General features: G+C 41.5%; 1 protein-coding gene across 6 annotated transcripts in view; it reads left to right on the top strand.

The window, feature by feature from the left end:
- LOC135491948 (lipoxygenase homology domain-containing protein 1-like) overlaps positions 1-13,528 on the top strand; it is a 35,800-nt gene that overhangs the window by 18,802 nt on the left and 3,470 nt on the right. For 4 of the 6 annotated variants that reach the window (XM_064777919.1, XM_064777917.1, XM_064777918.1 and 1 more), the window contains 15 exons: positions 136-244; positions 4,550-4,734; positions 5,041-5,219; positions 5,603-5,719; positions 6,186-6,197; positions 6,797-6,959; positions 7,319-7,683; positions 8,111-8,267; positions 8,531-8,739; positions 9,288-9,477; positions 10,926-11,086; positions 11,412-11,631; positions 11,973-12,203; positions 12,514-12,687; positions 13,207-13,345. In XM_064777919.1, the coding sequence (XP_064633989.1) occupies positions 136-244; positions 4,550-4,734; positions 5,041-5,219; positions 5,603-5,719; positions 6,186-6,197; positions 6,797-6,959; positions 7,319-7,683; positions 8,111-8,267; positions 8,531-8,739; positions 9,288-9,477; positions 10,926-11,086; positions 11,412-11,631; positions 11,973-12,203; positions 12,514-12,687; positions 13,207-13,345 (2,611 nt within the window). The remainder of the gene's footprint in view (positions 1-135; positions 245-4,549; positions 4,735-5,040; positions 5,220-5,602; positions 5,720-6,185; positions 6,198-6,796; positions 6,960-7,318; positions 7,684-8,110; positions 8,268-8,530; positions 8,740-9,287; positions 9,478-10,925; positions 11,087-11,411; positions 11,632-11,972; positions 12,204-12,513; positions 12,688-13,206; positions 13,346-13,528) is intronic. The other 2 variants (XM_064777921.1, XM_064777916.1) reach the window with 1 other exon arrangement.

Below are 13,528 nucleotides of genomic sequence, written 5' to 3'. Positions count from 1 at the left end.
TCACTCCATGGGCTCTCCTTGGCTAGCTCCCAAAATGGAGGTGTCAATAAGTTTTTGCCATCTGCCGCACATGCGAAGACCATTAGCCAATAGGTGACAATCAGGTGATAGTTGTCACTGATGCTGTCTTTTCAGGCAAGGTGTTGCTGAAGTCCTCGCTCACCCACAAGAACAAATTCGAGAGGAACCAGACGGATGAGTTTGTTGTGGAAGCCGTCGACATTGGCGAGCTACAGAAGATACGGTAAGTGCTTAAAGTCTGTAGGGAAAATAACCCATGTGATACGTCTTGTTGCTGGCACAAGATTGTCGCAGTCAAGTATGGTAATGTCTATCAAGATGTTGTCCACATGGGTGGATTTTGTTAACGATGTCCTTGGCATGGATTGACATCCAAAATAGATGTCCAACTGTCGTCACCTCACAAGATTTCCTCATTCCCACGAAAATATTTTTTGAATTTTTTTTCAAGTCCCCGGACCCCACTTTTCAAAAGCCAGCCATAACATTTCAGTTCATTACTGCACACAATATGTGATCAGCTAACCTAGCTAGCACTTGCTGGAACTTAATACTGATAACTGTAGAGCTTAGTTCTAAAATATCTTGGTGATAATGTTTCATTTAACCATCATGTATTGGCCATGCGTTGACAACAGGTTTTGGTGCGATGACCATATCCTCATGGGTTGGAATAAAGTTTGGCATACACAGATACTGTCTAAGTTATATCAAGTTGGAGTAGTTTTAGATTAGAAATTGATACCTCACTGTTGATGTTAGTTGACTCACATCGCTTCATTGAGTTGTCATATTGCTAAAAACGTTGGCTTCACTCAGGATTTTGGACAATATTTTAGCTCCACCCTTGCAGGGTTTGGTGAGCCAATACCTCGAGTCCACTATCAATACCCTTAGCCTAGAGTTACACAAATTGTGCTCCATTCTAATACCAATATCTCATCATGTCCTGTCATTATCTCTAATCCACAGAATCGGGTAAGTAACTCTGTGTAATATACTAACCTAGACCCCATGTGCATTGCCCAGGTTGACTTGGAGCCTGCATTCGCTCACTGCATGTTGTGAGATTCACCATTTAACCCAAACTTACAAAGCTCTACAACAATCACCCATGCGTTTTATAGAAACCTTTATGATGTAAACCTCTTTAATCCTTCAGTTGACTGAATCATCCTAAAACTGGAATTTATAAAGTTTTGCCATAGAATTTAACTAAAACTAAAGCCTAACAGGCTGAAAAACATTCACTTTCAATGAAATAAAAGTTAGGGATGGCTTCATTCATTGCCAAGTTGAGCAGTTACTAGAGTGTGTGTAGAATTACAGTGAAACCTACCTTTGCGGACACCTCCCTATTACGGACAACCTCTCTATAAAGGACACTAGTTTTGGTCCCAAATGGGTTGTTTCCATTCAATTTTACCTCTCTCTAATCAGGACACCTCTTTTATAAGGACAGCAGTTATCAGTCCCGTGGGTGTCCTTATTAGAGAGGTTCCACTGTAGTTCCAACTCAGCAGATTCCTTATAGTCCTTATGATGTGGTGCAATAACTTAACATTGAAGTATGCATGCTCAATTATAGTTATTTATAGCCTCTATGTGCATTAATGAGTGCTTCAAGGGGCTTTCTATACTACAATAGTTTTAATTGTACTTGGGCTACAAGTGAATCACTTCACCTTACAAATACAGTTGATTTAGCCAAAGTGATGTTTTGTTGTGTTTACAAATGTAGTTGGTCAAGATTTAGTATTTCACCAAAATGTCCATTACGTGCAGCCTCCAAGTCTGCCCTGGCCTTGTCTTGCGTTATCGATAGCTTGCATCAGTTGAAGCCTGTCTGCTAGGCCTGTGAGAGGCTATTAGTCCATTCTCTGATAGAACATAGCCATACATTGTACGGCGTTGCGAAAACACGGAACGGAACGGAACGGAATAATGTTACGGAATAGGGTGAAAATCCGGTCTGTAGTTTATAACTACGTAAAAAGGCAAGGTTGAGCAATTAGAGGGAGTCCGGAGATGACTTTGCCAGGCCCACATTGTTCTACTCTAGCTCTGGTGCTACATAGCCAAGAAAAGTGTGATGAAACACAACAAACGTTGACCAAAGTTATAATTTTGTTGTGTTTTCATCAATCTTGCCGACAATTGTCAGTTTTTTGGGCGCTTAGCACCGGGCCATCACCCGGGGTTTACTGTAACGACAACAACAACAACTGGCATGATCATTACGGGGCGTCTGCAGACCATATTCCGTAACATTATTCCGTTCCGTTCCGTTCCGTGTTTTCGCAACGCCGTACATTGTATTCCATCATACATCTGCATGTTACTGCTGATAGCATTTTGCATTGTACATTGCATCTGTGTCCAGGCTGCTTTCTAAGGTAGAATGGGGCAAAGCCTGGGGGAAAGTTTTCCCTATTTACACTGAAGGGTTAGTTTTGCCCTAGTTTACCTCAAGTCAAGAATTTTCGGCTTTCTTTTAGTTCTTGGAACTATTCTTAGCCCTAAATTACAGGATATTGAAAGCTTCCTTTACTTTCTGAAACCTTTGCATTTTTCTTTTAAAATCATGGTGCTGTTTTTCCTCTCTTTTATCATGAATTTTTTTTCAAAATTTTTCGTATTTTTCTGAATTTACATTTTGACATGAAATGCCTGTAATTTTTGTATATTGTATACAATGATGAGAGGTGAGATTTCAGCCGTTGTGAGCCGCAAAACCAGTTCTAATGTCGTCTCGCATGTAAAATGCACAACTCCAAAAGGAGGTAGCGTTCTTCCACTTCCATCTTCAGGCGACTGGGCTCGCCATTCAGTCACTTAGAGATGTACTCAAAGTCCTTTAATGTACATAACATTCCACGCACAACACACCAATATCCCTAAGATCTTGTACCGAGGTGAATTTTCGATCGTGGTGACATCGAAGAAAAAAAGCGCGACTGATTTGTATACGTTATGTCCCTGAAATTGATATCACTGATTTCGATAATTGATAATGTTGATATTTTGGATAATAATTGCGATAATAACAGTTAATTATTTGCCCTCACTTTGTTTTATTTCACTTTGCATGTTATCATGTTTGATTGTTTTAGAAAGTGTCCTGAGAAATGTCGGCCGGCACTAATTTAGTTTACAGTGTTCCTGTACAGGGTGCCGTCCTTGGATAGAATGTTCGTGCACACTTGCGGATGAGAATGATCAATCTCTACATAATTTGAATAGGAACAATGTGAACTATACTAGTGCTGGCCCTGCGTATTTCAAGTCACTCTTGTTTTAAGTTTTCTATTTTGTGTTAACCCCATCCTTTCACCAATCCCAGTTTTTGTTTGCTTTCGGCAAAAAGGTAAATGCCCATTTTTTAGACTTCGATGCGTTATTTCACCTTGCTTGCGTTTCCTGGTTGACCGGTGTAGCAAAGAGTCTGCTTGTTGATCCTTACATGAGAAGGTTAGCTTAGATTTTGTCTGGTTCTGCTCGAGGCTTATAGTTCTGTCGTTTCTCTGAAGCGCCCGCAAACGAGTGATTTCTGTCGCTGCGACTTAGGACAATATCACTGTGATAAGCAATACGAGATTGATTGCCTGCCAGCAAAACAGATAAGCACTAGGCTTGGTGTCGATTGCATAGCTCGCAGTGATCTTCGATTTTTATATGATTTACATCAACACACGATCAAGTATGCATACATGCAATCATTTTCCTCACACGAAAAAAAATTGTGAATTTTTTTCATTCTGCCTTTTCTCCATATGCAACAAATACCTACTTTTGCCAGAACAGGTCACAATATTACATGTCTTCTTCTTTCTTGACAGCAGTGGGACAACAAGGTGTTGTATTAGATGTCATCAATATAGATTAAATTCAATTTTATATCAAACGTTTAGATAATGAATGTCTGCTTAATTTCTGCATGTTTTTACATGACTCTGGTTGCTATGCGAGTGTTATATTACACAGCACCTGGGTGACCATAGATAATGGTATATGTCAGGTGCTCAACAGTCTTTCCTGGCCATTGTAGTTCCCAATTTTGACACCAGGCTTGGCCTTCTGCCTTGAGTGGGGAGTACACTGTTTTCATTTGTGGTTGGGCAAGCTTGTATTAGAATGGCCTTTGGTCTGGCGATACCTTTCATGAGGTTTTGGTGAAGGAAGTCAGGAAATGCAATAGAGTCATGTCGCTTTTAATGTTTTCATCATCAAAATTCCATGTCACCTTGAAAAAGGCTTTGACGATTCCAGTACCCCATCCAAGCTGAAAACTGGCAGATTGTGGAAGCAATTTTTCACATCAGATAAACCATCATTTTGTTTGCTATAAACTCATGGTTGTAATTCTGCCAAAACTAATCCATTATATTCTGTTTATTTCTTGCAAGCTTTATACTATAATTTTGATTACTGCTTGCGTTTTTGTTTTTTTTGGCCGACTTTTGCAATAGTCAGGCAGTTAAGAAAACATGACATTTTCCATATTGTAAACTTTCCTCGTTTCTTTCAGCGTTGGCCATGATGGTGCAGGTGGAGGGGCCGCCTGGTATCTTGACAAGGTCGAGATTGACTGCCCGTCGTTGGGCCGTCGCTGGCTCTTCCCGTGCGGGCGTTGGATGGGCAAGGGCGAGGACGACGGGTTGTTGGAGCGAGAGTTGTTGCCACAAGAGATGGCCACCGAAGAGTACATTCCCTGTACGTATCACAATCTACGACCATGATTTCAGGATGTTGCTCCATACTTTTGAGCACAAGTTTCCACAGAAAGAACACCCCAAATGGCATAACCAAAGTTGCCATGAACACCTCAGTCTCACAAAGCTGTACAAAAGCATTTTAGGTGTTTTGAATGAGTTTTGGGACTTAAGTCGAGATCGGGCTTCAAAGGGTTCTCCAGAATCAAAATCTGTAGAAATCTAAGTATGGCAATGGCGCTTGTCCCTAAGAATACGTAACTGGTACTGTTTTGGCCCGGCCCGATGTTCTCCTTGCTTCTTCCAGGTGTACCATACGAGATCGTCACATACACCAGCAACATCTCGGGAGCATCCACCGATGCTGACGTCTACATCGTTGTCTACGGGAAGGAGTTAGTCACGCAGCAGAAGACGCTATGTGTCAGCAAGCAGGAGAGGAAGAAGTCATTCAAGAAGGGCCAAGTCGATAAGTTTGTTCTTGAGGTGATCTTTCTTGCTATTCTACCAAGTTTTTCGGAGATGGAGTAGAGAGGAAGCCTTCCAGTTACATTGGTTTAACAGTGGAGGGTGCCATATGTCACATGTCCAAAAATTAGAAAAATTTTCTTTAATGAAAATCAAAAAAATTGAAACAATTTTTTTGATTTTCATTAAAGAAATTTTTTTTTAATATTCGAAAAAAAGTTCTATTTCCAAAACAAAATTTTTTTATAGTCAAATTTTTTTTCTCGAAAAATCAAAAATAAATGCAAAATCAAATTTCGAAGCAAATTTTTAAAAAAACAAAAAAAATATCCCTCAAAATATTTTCAATAATAAGAGGGCAAAGGAATTTGTTCTGAATTAACTGTTGGTGTCTGTTACAGTTGGAAGATATTGGTGAGCCAATTGAAAAGATTCGTATAGGCCATGACGACAGTGGGTTTGCATCCGGGTGGCATCTGGACCGCGTAGATGTCAAGAAACTCAAAACAAAAGGATCGGTGAGTATTCTTGCCCAGCTAGCGGTATATTTATGTAGTTTGCTAAAATATTTGCTTATGTTGTCTTTACGAAGTTTGCATGGGCCCTGAAATAGTATGCAGCTCACTGTGTCAACGAAGTCTGCACTGCACATCTAATGATAACATCAGGATTCATCCACTGTCTGTGAAAACCGCAGTTTTACGTGTTTGTCATCTGTAAGATACAGAAGGTTTGCCATCTGTAAGATACAGGAGATTTGTCATCTGTAAGATACAGGTTTGCCATCTGTAAGATACAGGCGGTTTGTCATCTGTAAGGTACAGGTTTGTCATCTGTAAGATACAGAAGGTTTGCCATCTGTAAGATACAGAAGGTTTGCCATCTGTAAGATACAGAACACTACCATCACAGCATCACTTTAGCCATGTGTTGTATAGAATCTAACATTATTTAAACATTGTTTATTTCATTTGGTTTGTTTAGGAATCCAGTCAGGTATGCCTTGTTGCGTGTTTTCCCTCAGATTTCATCATAACCTAGTTTTATTTTGTACCCTTCCTCACCAAATTTGCATGTGATTTGATCATTTCTTTCGTGGTTTTGCAAGATTACTTGTATGTATGTTGAATGTATGTAACATCAGTGACACAAACAACTTTAACCTTTGACCTTACCGTTATCCCGTGTGAAATGGTATGCTCATTATCAAAGATGTTATCTTGCAATTTCAAATAAATTTTTCTTCTTAAGTTGATATGCATGCTCCTCCTAGTGTGTCCTAAAATGTGTTGAACTAAAATGAAATTGGTATGGCCTAATGGTGAAAGTTATCCATCATCTTTGTTTTATCTCTTCAAGTGATTATGCATGCCAATTTGCTGAAACTTGGTATGGTGTTTGTACATGAGTACACACAACAGCATTGTTCAAATTCATATCCAGTGTGACAATTTACAAACTTAAAAATTTCAAATTTACGTTCAATTTTCAAATTTTATGAAGGAGAGTTTTACACCTTTAATATCTCTCAAAAAGCTTTGTCTCAGGATTCCTGTTACTGCGTAAATTCTATCAGGTTGATTTTTTGTTTCCAGGGCGCTACAACATACACGTTTCCATGCGGGCGCTGGCTGGCGCGTAGCGAGGAGGATGGTGCCATCGCTAGGGAGCTGGTTGCAGGCTCAATCGTCGAGGAGACGATGAAGAAGGATGGCACTGTCAGGAAGAAAGAGATAAATAGGAAGAATACACTTGTTGGTGAGTGGGGGAATTTTTGTTTCAAAACACCATCCCTGTCTTTGAGGACTGAAATGGGAGGCCTGTCGTAACCTTGCGTCCTTCGAACACGAGGATGATTCAGTTTCAAAGGGAGAGCTGCAATGGCCTAATTGTGTCGTGTCAACATGGCAAGCAGCAGGTCTTGAGTTCAAATCCCAGGCCACAGGAGCTCAAAACCACCGCTCTGTATGTCCATTGGATGGGGCAGGTCTGCTACCTGTCCATTCAGGGCCCCCACAGGTGGATATCGGTCATACTTCTATAGGCCAACTGACTATTGACTCTGACTATAACCAATGAACCTTATGAAAATCTCTTTTTTCTTTAACCATTTCTAGCCAAGAATTATGAGATAGATGTGTACACTGGTGACGTCAAAGGTGGCGGCACTGATGCTAATGTCTTCTTGACGCTCCACGGTGATAAGGGTGACAGTGGGGAAAGAAAACTAGTGAAATCCGATACGCATATGGATAAATTCGAGCGAAACCAACTGGATAAATTCAAATTTGAAGCCGTCGACCTCGGCAAGTTATACAAGGCCAAGATTCGTCATGACAACTCGATGTTGAATCCGTCTTGGTTTTTGGATCGGATTGAAGTCCGTGACACAAAGGATAATGAGAAGTATGTCTTTCACTGCGAGAGGTGGCTGGCTAAGAATAAGGACGATGGAAAGATCGATAGGGCGATTTACGTCAAGGTAATTATCAGCAAAAGGATCAGCGTAAATAGGTATATTAGCAACTCCCCTGGGCTGGGCGGTTGGTTAATGTGAAGTGATGATACACAGGTAAAAGTGTCCATGGATAGATCTTTGATGAGGATTTATCACTGACGTTCCATCCATGGATAGATGATTGAGAATCTCCATCACAGATCCATGGATGGAACCCATGGGTGTATCAATGGGTTTGTACTTTGTTGCACATGTTTATTTTTGTGGGACGCACGGTCTTTGGGCCGATGATGGAACTCCCATCAATGAAACATCCATGGGCCATCAGTGGATCTATGGATCTGTTAGTAAAAAGTGGTTTGTGATAATCGTCATAGCTCCATCCGTGGACCCATCAATAATCCCTACATGAACACTTCTGCCGGCCTTATCGTACCTCTCTGACTTGCAGGGCTATGAGGGCGACATGTCCAGCACAAGCACGTTACATTCCACCAAGATTGGCTCCATCACGAGTCTGGATTCATTCAGGAGCGGTGAGCCATTCAGCAAGAGCCCAAAACTCTCTAAGAAATTCTCAAGCATCGAAGAAATGCCTGAGGGACCAAGTAAGTTGATCACGTTTAGTGGGACTGAATTGACATTAAAAACGGCAGCAATAGTGACAAAATCTGTTTGAAACTACTAGGCCAAGGTTACCATCATGTCATGAGTTTGATTTGATACTGGGTGGTATGATGCACGCTCCGAATCACCTCTTCTGGAAGCTTCCCAGTGTGTGATGCATCCGTGAAGTGCTGATGATTCATTAGCATAGCATAGCAACAGGCAATACAGACTCTCACTACATCCGAAATTGTTCTACTTTCAGCTGTGCCTTACACTGTCAAGGTTCAAACCGGTGAGGGACAGGATTGCGGCACCGACAGCAGTGTGTGGGTCCGGATAATTGGCCCGAAGAAAAAACACACCGGCAGGTTATTCTTGGAGCTTGTTTCGCAGAAGAGACGTTTCGAGCCTTCGTCTGTTAATACTTTCTCTCTGGAGGCGGTGGACGTTGACTTAGTGAAGAAAATTGAGGTATGTGTGATCTGTATAAGACTTCCGTTTCATGGCATGATTTCAAACTTAAATTGCTCTGCCCGTGGAATAAGACATTAAACTGAGGTTCCTTGTACCTGGGGTCTTTGGCTGCCAAGGCAAATGAAATGCCTCGTCATGTGGGAAACATGAGAAGCCTGCAATGAACACTAGTCACTCAGGCCAAGAAACCGAGTGAACACCGAACTCACCCTGTAGAATCTGCTATGACATCTCCTCACATCTACCACCAGCTGCACCACTCCTAGTCATGGTCAACCACCTCTCCTCGCTTATCCAGACTCAAAACCTATGACAAAAAGGATCTGGAGGCAGGTTGACTATGACTTGGAGAGGTCAGAGATGCACGAAGTGATTGGAGCTGAAGTTGTATGTACAAACGCTCATCCCTCCTTGGAGGAGGAATACTCCCTGGAGGCTAACACCTCCGAGTGCAGAGGAATACTGAAGTAGAAGGTGGTTGGCCGTGGTTATGAAGCAACCTTCGTTATGCAGAATCACTTAAAACTTGTCAAATTATTCTGCAGATCGGCCACGATGGTGTCACACCAGGCAGTGGCTGGTTCGTGAAGGAAGTGGAAATCGACATGCCCACGAAGGGGAAACACTATTTCTTCAACTGCCACGCGTGGCTGGCTAAGGATAAGGGTGATGGCAAGACAACGAGGTTGTTTGCTGTGGAGGATGGAGAAAGTACCATGACCACTTATAAACCAAGTATGTCTCATTTCCCATTATTTCCGTATTTGTTTACAGCACTACAGTATTCAATTCAAAACTCTTCACGTGATGAGATTCAGTCCAAAACCTATACCCCTGGCGATCATTTGCACACGTCTTGTGGAAATGAGTTACACTACATGCATTGTCGTATTCAATTGCGATGCTATGCAAAGTGAAATTGAAAAGGCAAGAGGCAGAAGCCTTAGCAAGGATTCAATGATGTCACTTGAGATATCTTCCAGTGTATTGCAGTATGTTGCATGTACATGTATCCTACATTGAAATCATCATCTTTTTTTCATTATTTTTTGCCATATCTTCATAGAAGGAAGAAAATCACCGGGTTGGTTTAATGTGTCTTTTATTCCAATTTGTATATAAAGTTAGCCATTATGGGACAGTCGTACCATCAGTGTTAAAAAGTCAGATTCAATGTGCTAAATGTTTGGTTGTTAAAATGTGCTTTTTGTGTCTCCAGCTGTCACGAAAGATTTACTTGAACACTTGGGTGATATTGTGAACGGATGATGATAAACAAAATTGTTTCTAGTTGGTATATTTATCATAATTATTCGTTATTGTGACTATATTGTTGACTGTATACCTTTTTCAAATGTTGCCTTTTCAATCCTGGATGTTGTTTCTACATATGAAGTTGTGATTCCGAGTCTGACAGTTTTATCTTAAGTCAGCAAGCACTATGTGACCTTGGAAGGGTCACTTTATATGACTTTACACCCCATGTGCATTCCAGCCTTTTTCACATGGCACCTGTCCACTTGAGTAAATCCACACCCATTTTGAATTCCCTAAATAATCCCTAAATAATGAAGTCTGGTATTGTCTGTTGCTTAGGTAACTCTCATGTGAAGTTTGCAGGGTGGAAGATTCAATTGCGCTTCCACCCAGGGCTGAACTAGTGTGCAGCCTTGTGTGCTGAATATTCAAGCTACAGTCTTAGTTGGAAGGATCTGTACATGATGACAGTTGTTTTACCCTAAAACAACATGCATCTTCAGGCCTTTCGATTACATCATTTTCACACCGCTATACGGTGTAGGAAATTTGGCATGTCCCCAAATTAGGCCCTGAAAAAATGTCCCCAAAATAGAATTTTTTTTTTTTTTTTTTTTTTTTTTAAAGGGGTAATTTGACCCCCTGAAGCGTTTTTTGACACCTTAAATGACCAAATCTCATCCTAAATGGCCTAATTTGATACTTTTCATCCTAAAATTATGAGTTTTCAGGTGCATGTGACAATGTCAGTCAATAAGGACGTCGATGTTCAGGCAAATTGGCATGACGAAATGTCCCCAAATGACTAAAAAGCAAAAAATACATGTCCCCAAAATAGGCTAAAAAAATACAGGGTGTAGAGGTCTCCATGTAATTGAAAGGCCTGATCTTGTTCTGTCGTATACCGTATGACTCTTCCGTTGCAGAGATACCGTATGAGTTGACTGTGGTAACAGGTGACATGCATGGTGCGGGCACCGACGCACAGCTCGCCATCACGGTGTTCGGTATGAATGGCACAAGTGGAGAGCTCAACCTTGACAAGAGTGAGCACAGATTTGAGCGAGGCAAAACAGATCTGATCAAGGTAATCTTAAGCGCAGTGCAAACGGGTGATTCAAATTGCTGTTGTGTGACGTTGGGTGAAAACCTGAACATGTCCCCTTGGGTATCATTGCATAGCCTCTTCAGTGAGGAAGCCGTCAGTTGGATGTAGGGTCCATAAGGGCCTTGTGAGGGGGGTCTTCAGTCTGTGGCTGGATTTGCTCAGGGAGGTGGTGAGCTTTGACTTGTGGAGGTGAGAGATCCTTTGAGAGATTGCTGCTGATTCCACAGGGTGATTATGATGTCCATACTCTATGAATCATCCAGGAAAACTTCAATAAATTATTGAATTTATGTCACAATTTCAGATTGAAATTGACGACATTGCGCCACTGAAGAAGATCAGGATTGGTCACAATGGGAAGGGGAGTCGCGTGGACTGGTACCTGGAGAAGGCCACACTGCGTAACATGAATACTGGTGACCTGACCGTGTTCAACTGTAACAAGTGGTTCAGTAAGACTAAGGAGGACAATTTGATGGTGCGCGATATCCCTGCCACCATACGAGGAGTGGAGCAAGTCAAGAGTGAGTAGCCTCTAATTGTTTGAGGTCTTGGGCATTGAAGGGTGGTGTCATCTTAGTATTTGAATTCGTGTCATGATCCAAATATCATGGTTTCAGTAATTTCTGTAATATCATGGTTCCTGGGTGTAAAGATACAACAGAACTTTCCTCAGCAAACACCTCTGTAAAGAGGACAGCCTCTCTAAAACGGACACTTGCTTTGTTCCCGTGTTGGTTATTTTCGTTCCATTTGACCTCTGTAATCAGGACACCTCTCTATTGAGGACAGCATTTGTTAGTTCAAAGGGTGTCCTTAATAGAGAGGTTCTACAGTATTTCATATTTGGACACATCGTTTTCAGGAACTGATTACAAGATCAACGTGAAGACTAGCGATGTCCGTGGGGCTGGCACAGATGCCAATGTTTTCGTCGTCATCTTCGGCGAGAATGGCGACTCAGGCGAAATTCACCTCGCCAAGTCCGAGACGTTCAAATCTCCGTTTGAAAACAACCAACTTGATGTGTTCACGTATAAGGGTCTCCTGTCGCTGGGGGAGCTCAGTAAGCTGAGGGTATGGCATGATAACAAAGGTAAGTTACACTTACGGTAAAGTGGGGTGAAAATGACCCACCTTTGAAAAGATTATCTAGGCCTGACTATGATGACGTAAGCACGTTGTTATTTTTTGGGTTTTATTGGAAAAATTTATGAAATTTTGTAATCTGACGAAATATTTTTCATTTCAGAAGTGTTTGTTGGCATGAAAATTTCCCTTGATATTTTGTTCAACACCCAGTCCCAAACAACAAGACCTACTGACAGGCTTTTTGCTGGCATATTAGCGGAAACATCAATGTGAATTCAATCGATTTGGTCTTTTAAGTCATCGTCATCTTTCAGGAATCGGAGCAGCGTGGCATCTCAACTACATAGAAGTGGAAGACCTCGGCAAGAGGGACAAGAAGTTTATGTTCCCTTGTAACAAGTGGCTGTCGCGGTCTGAGGACGATCGCCAGACGTGCCGGGAACTGACGTGTGCCAATGCAAAGAAGCCAACTGCTAGCTCTAAATCAAGTAAGCATTGCTAGAGATTAAAGCAAACTTCATATGAACAATACCATGCCCTTACCGGGCCTCAGTTGATATCAACGCCATTGATCCATCATTATGTCATACACGAGTTACCGAGTGGAACCCTATTACTTGTCCTATTGTCTGCATGTTCAACTGGCTGAGTCCAGCTTTCTGATCTGAACCTGTCATGTCATGAGTCTCTCTCCCATCCTTCTTCAGCCACTGGCTTTTGATTTATACGTACCAGACTTTGGCCTATAAGTGCAGACTTCTTTTGCCAAGACGTTTTTTGTTCTTACTTTTCACAAAGTCATGTTTTTCACAGTGGAGATAAGTTACATTCTAAACGATTTGTGAGTCATCTTTGTGCATTGCATGATGTGTCAGGACAGTTTTGAAAAAAAGATTTTCGTAAGTGTTGGCCAATACAGGTACATTAGGTGGCACCATTTTATAAACGTGTCGGCCGGACTCGTTTAAAAGAGTTAGGCAATGACTGAATTTCACTTTCACTTTCAGCATATGATATTGTGATCAACACCTCTGATAAACAGCAGGCAGGCATGATCCACAATGCTTGGCTCATCTTGCAGGGAGAGTTGAGAAACTCTGAGGAATTCGTCATGGAAAACAGTGCCAAAAATAAGATACTTCGACGGTATGTATGGCTCGGCCAGCGAATTTTGAAAAGTATTCCATCAAGCTATCTGCTGCTGATGGAATCAATTGGCCAGTTAACCTGTTTGTTGCCAATGATGGCTGGCTGAATTGGACAAAGGAGAATCACAGATGGAAAACAAAATGCTGTTGGCCTGACCATACCAAGCACGACTTTATGAGT

This window comes from Lineus longissimus, chromosome 8 (genome assembly GCF_910592395.1).
Source record: "Lineus longissimus chromosome 8, tnLinLong1.2, whole genome shotgun sequence".
In the NCBI taxonomy this organism is placed as follows: Eukaryota; Metazoa; Nemertea; class Pilidiophora; order Heteronemertea; family Lineidae; genus Lineus; species Lineus longissimus.
Note: the sequence above shows the minus strand (reverse complement) of the source record. Positions and strands in the feature narration are given on the sequence as shown.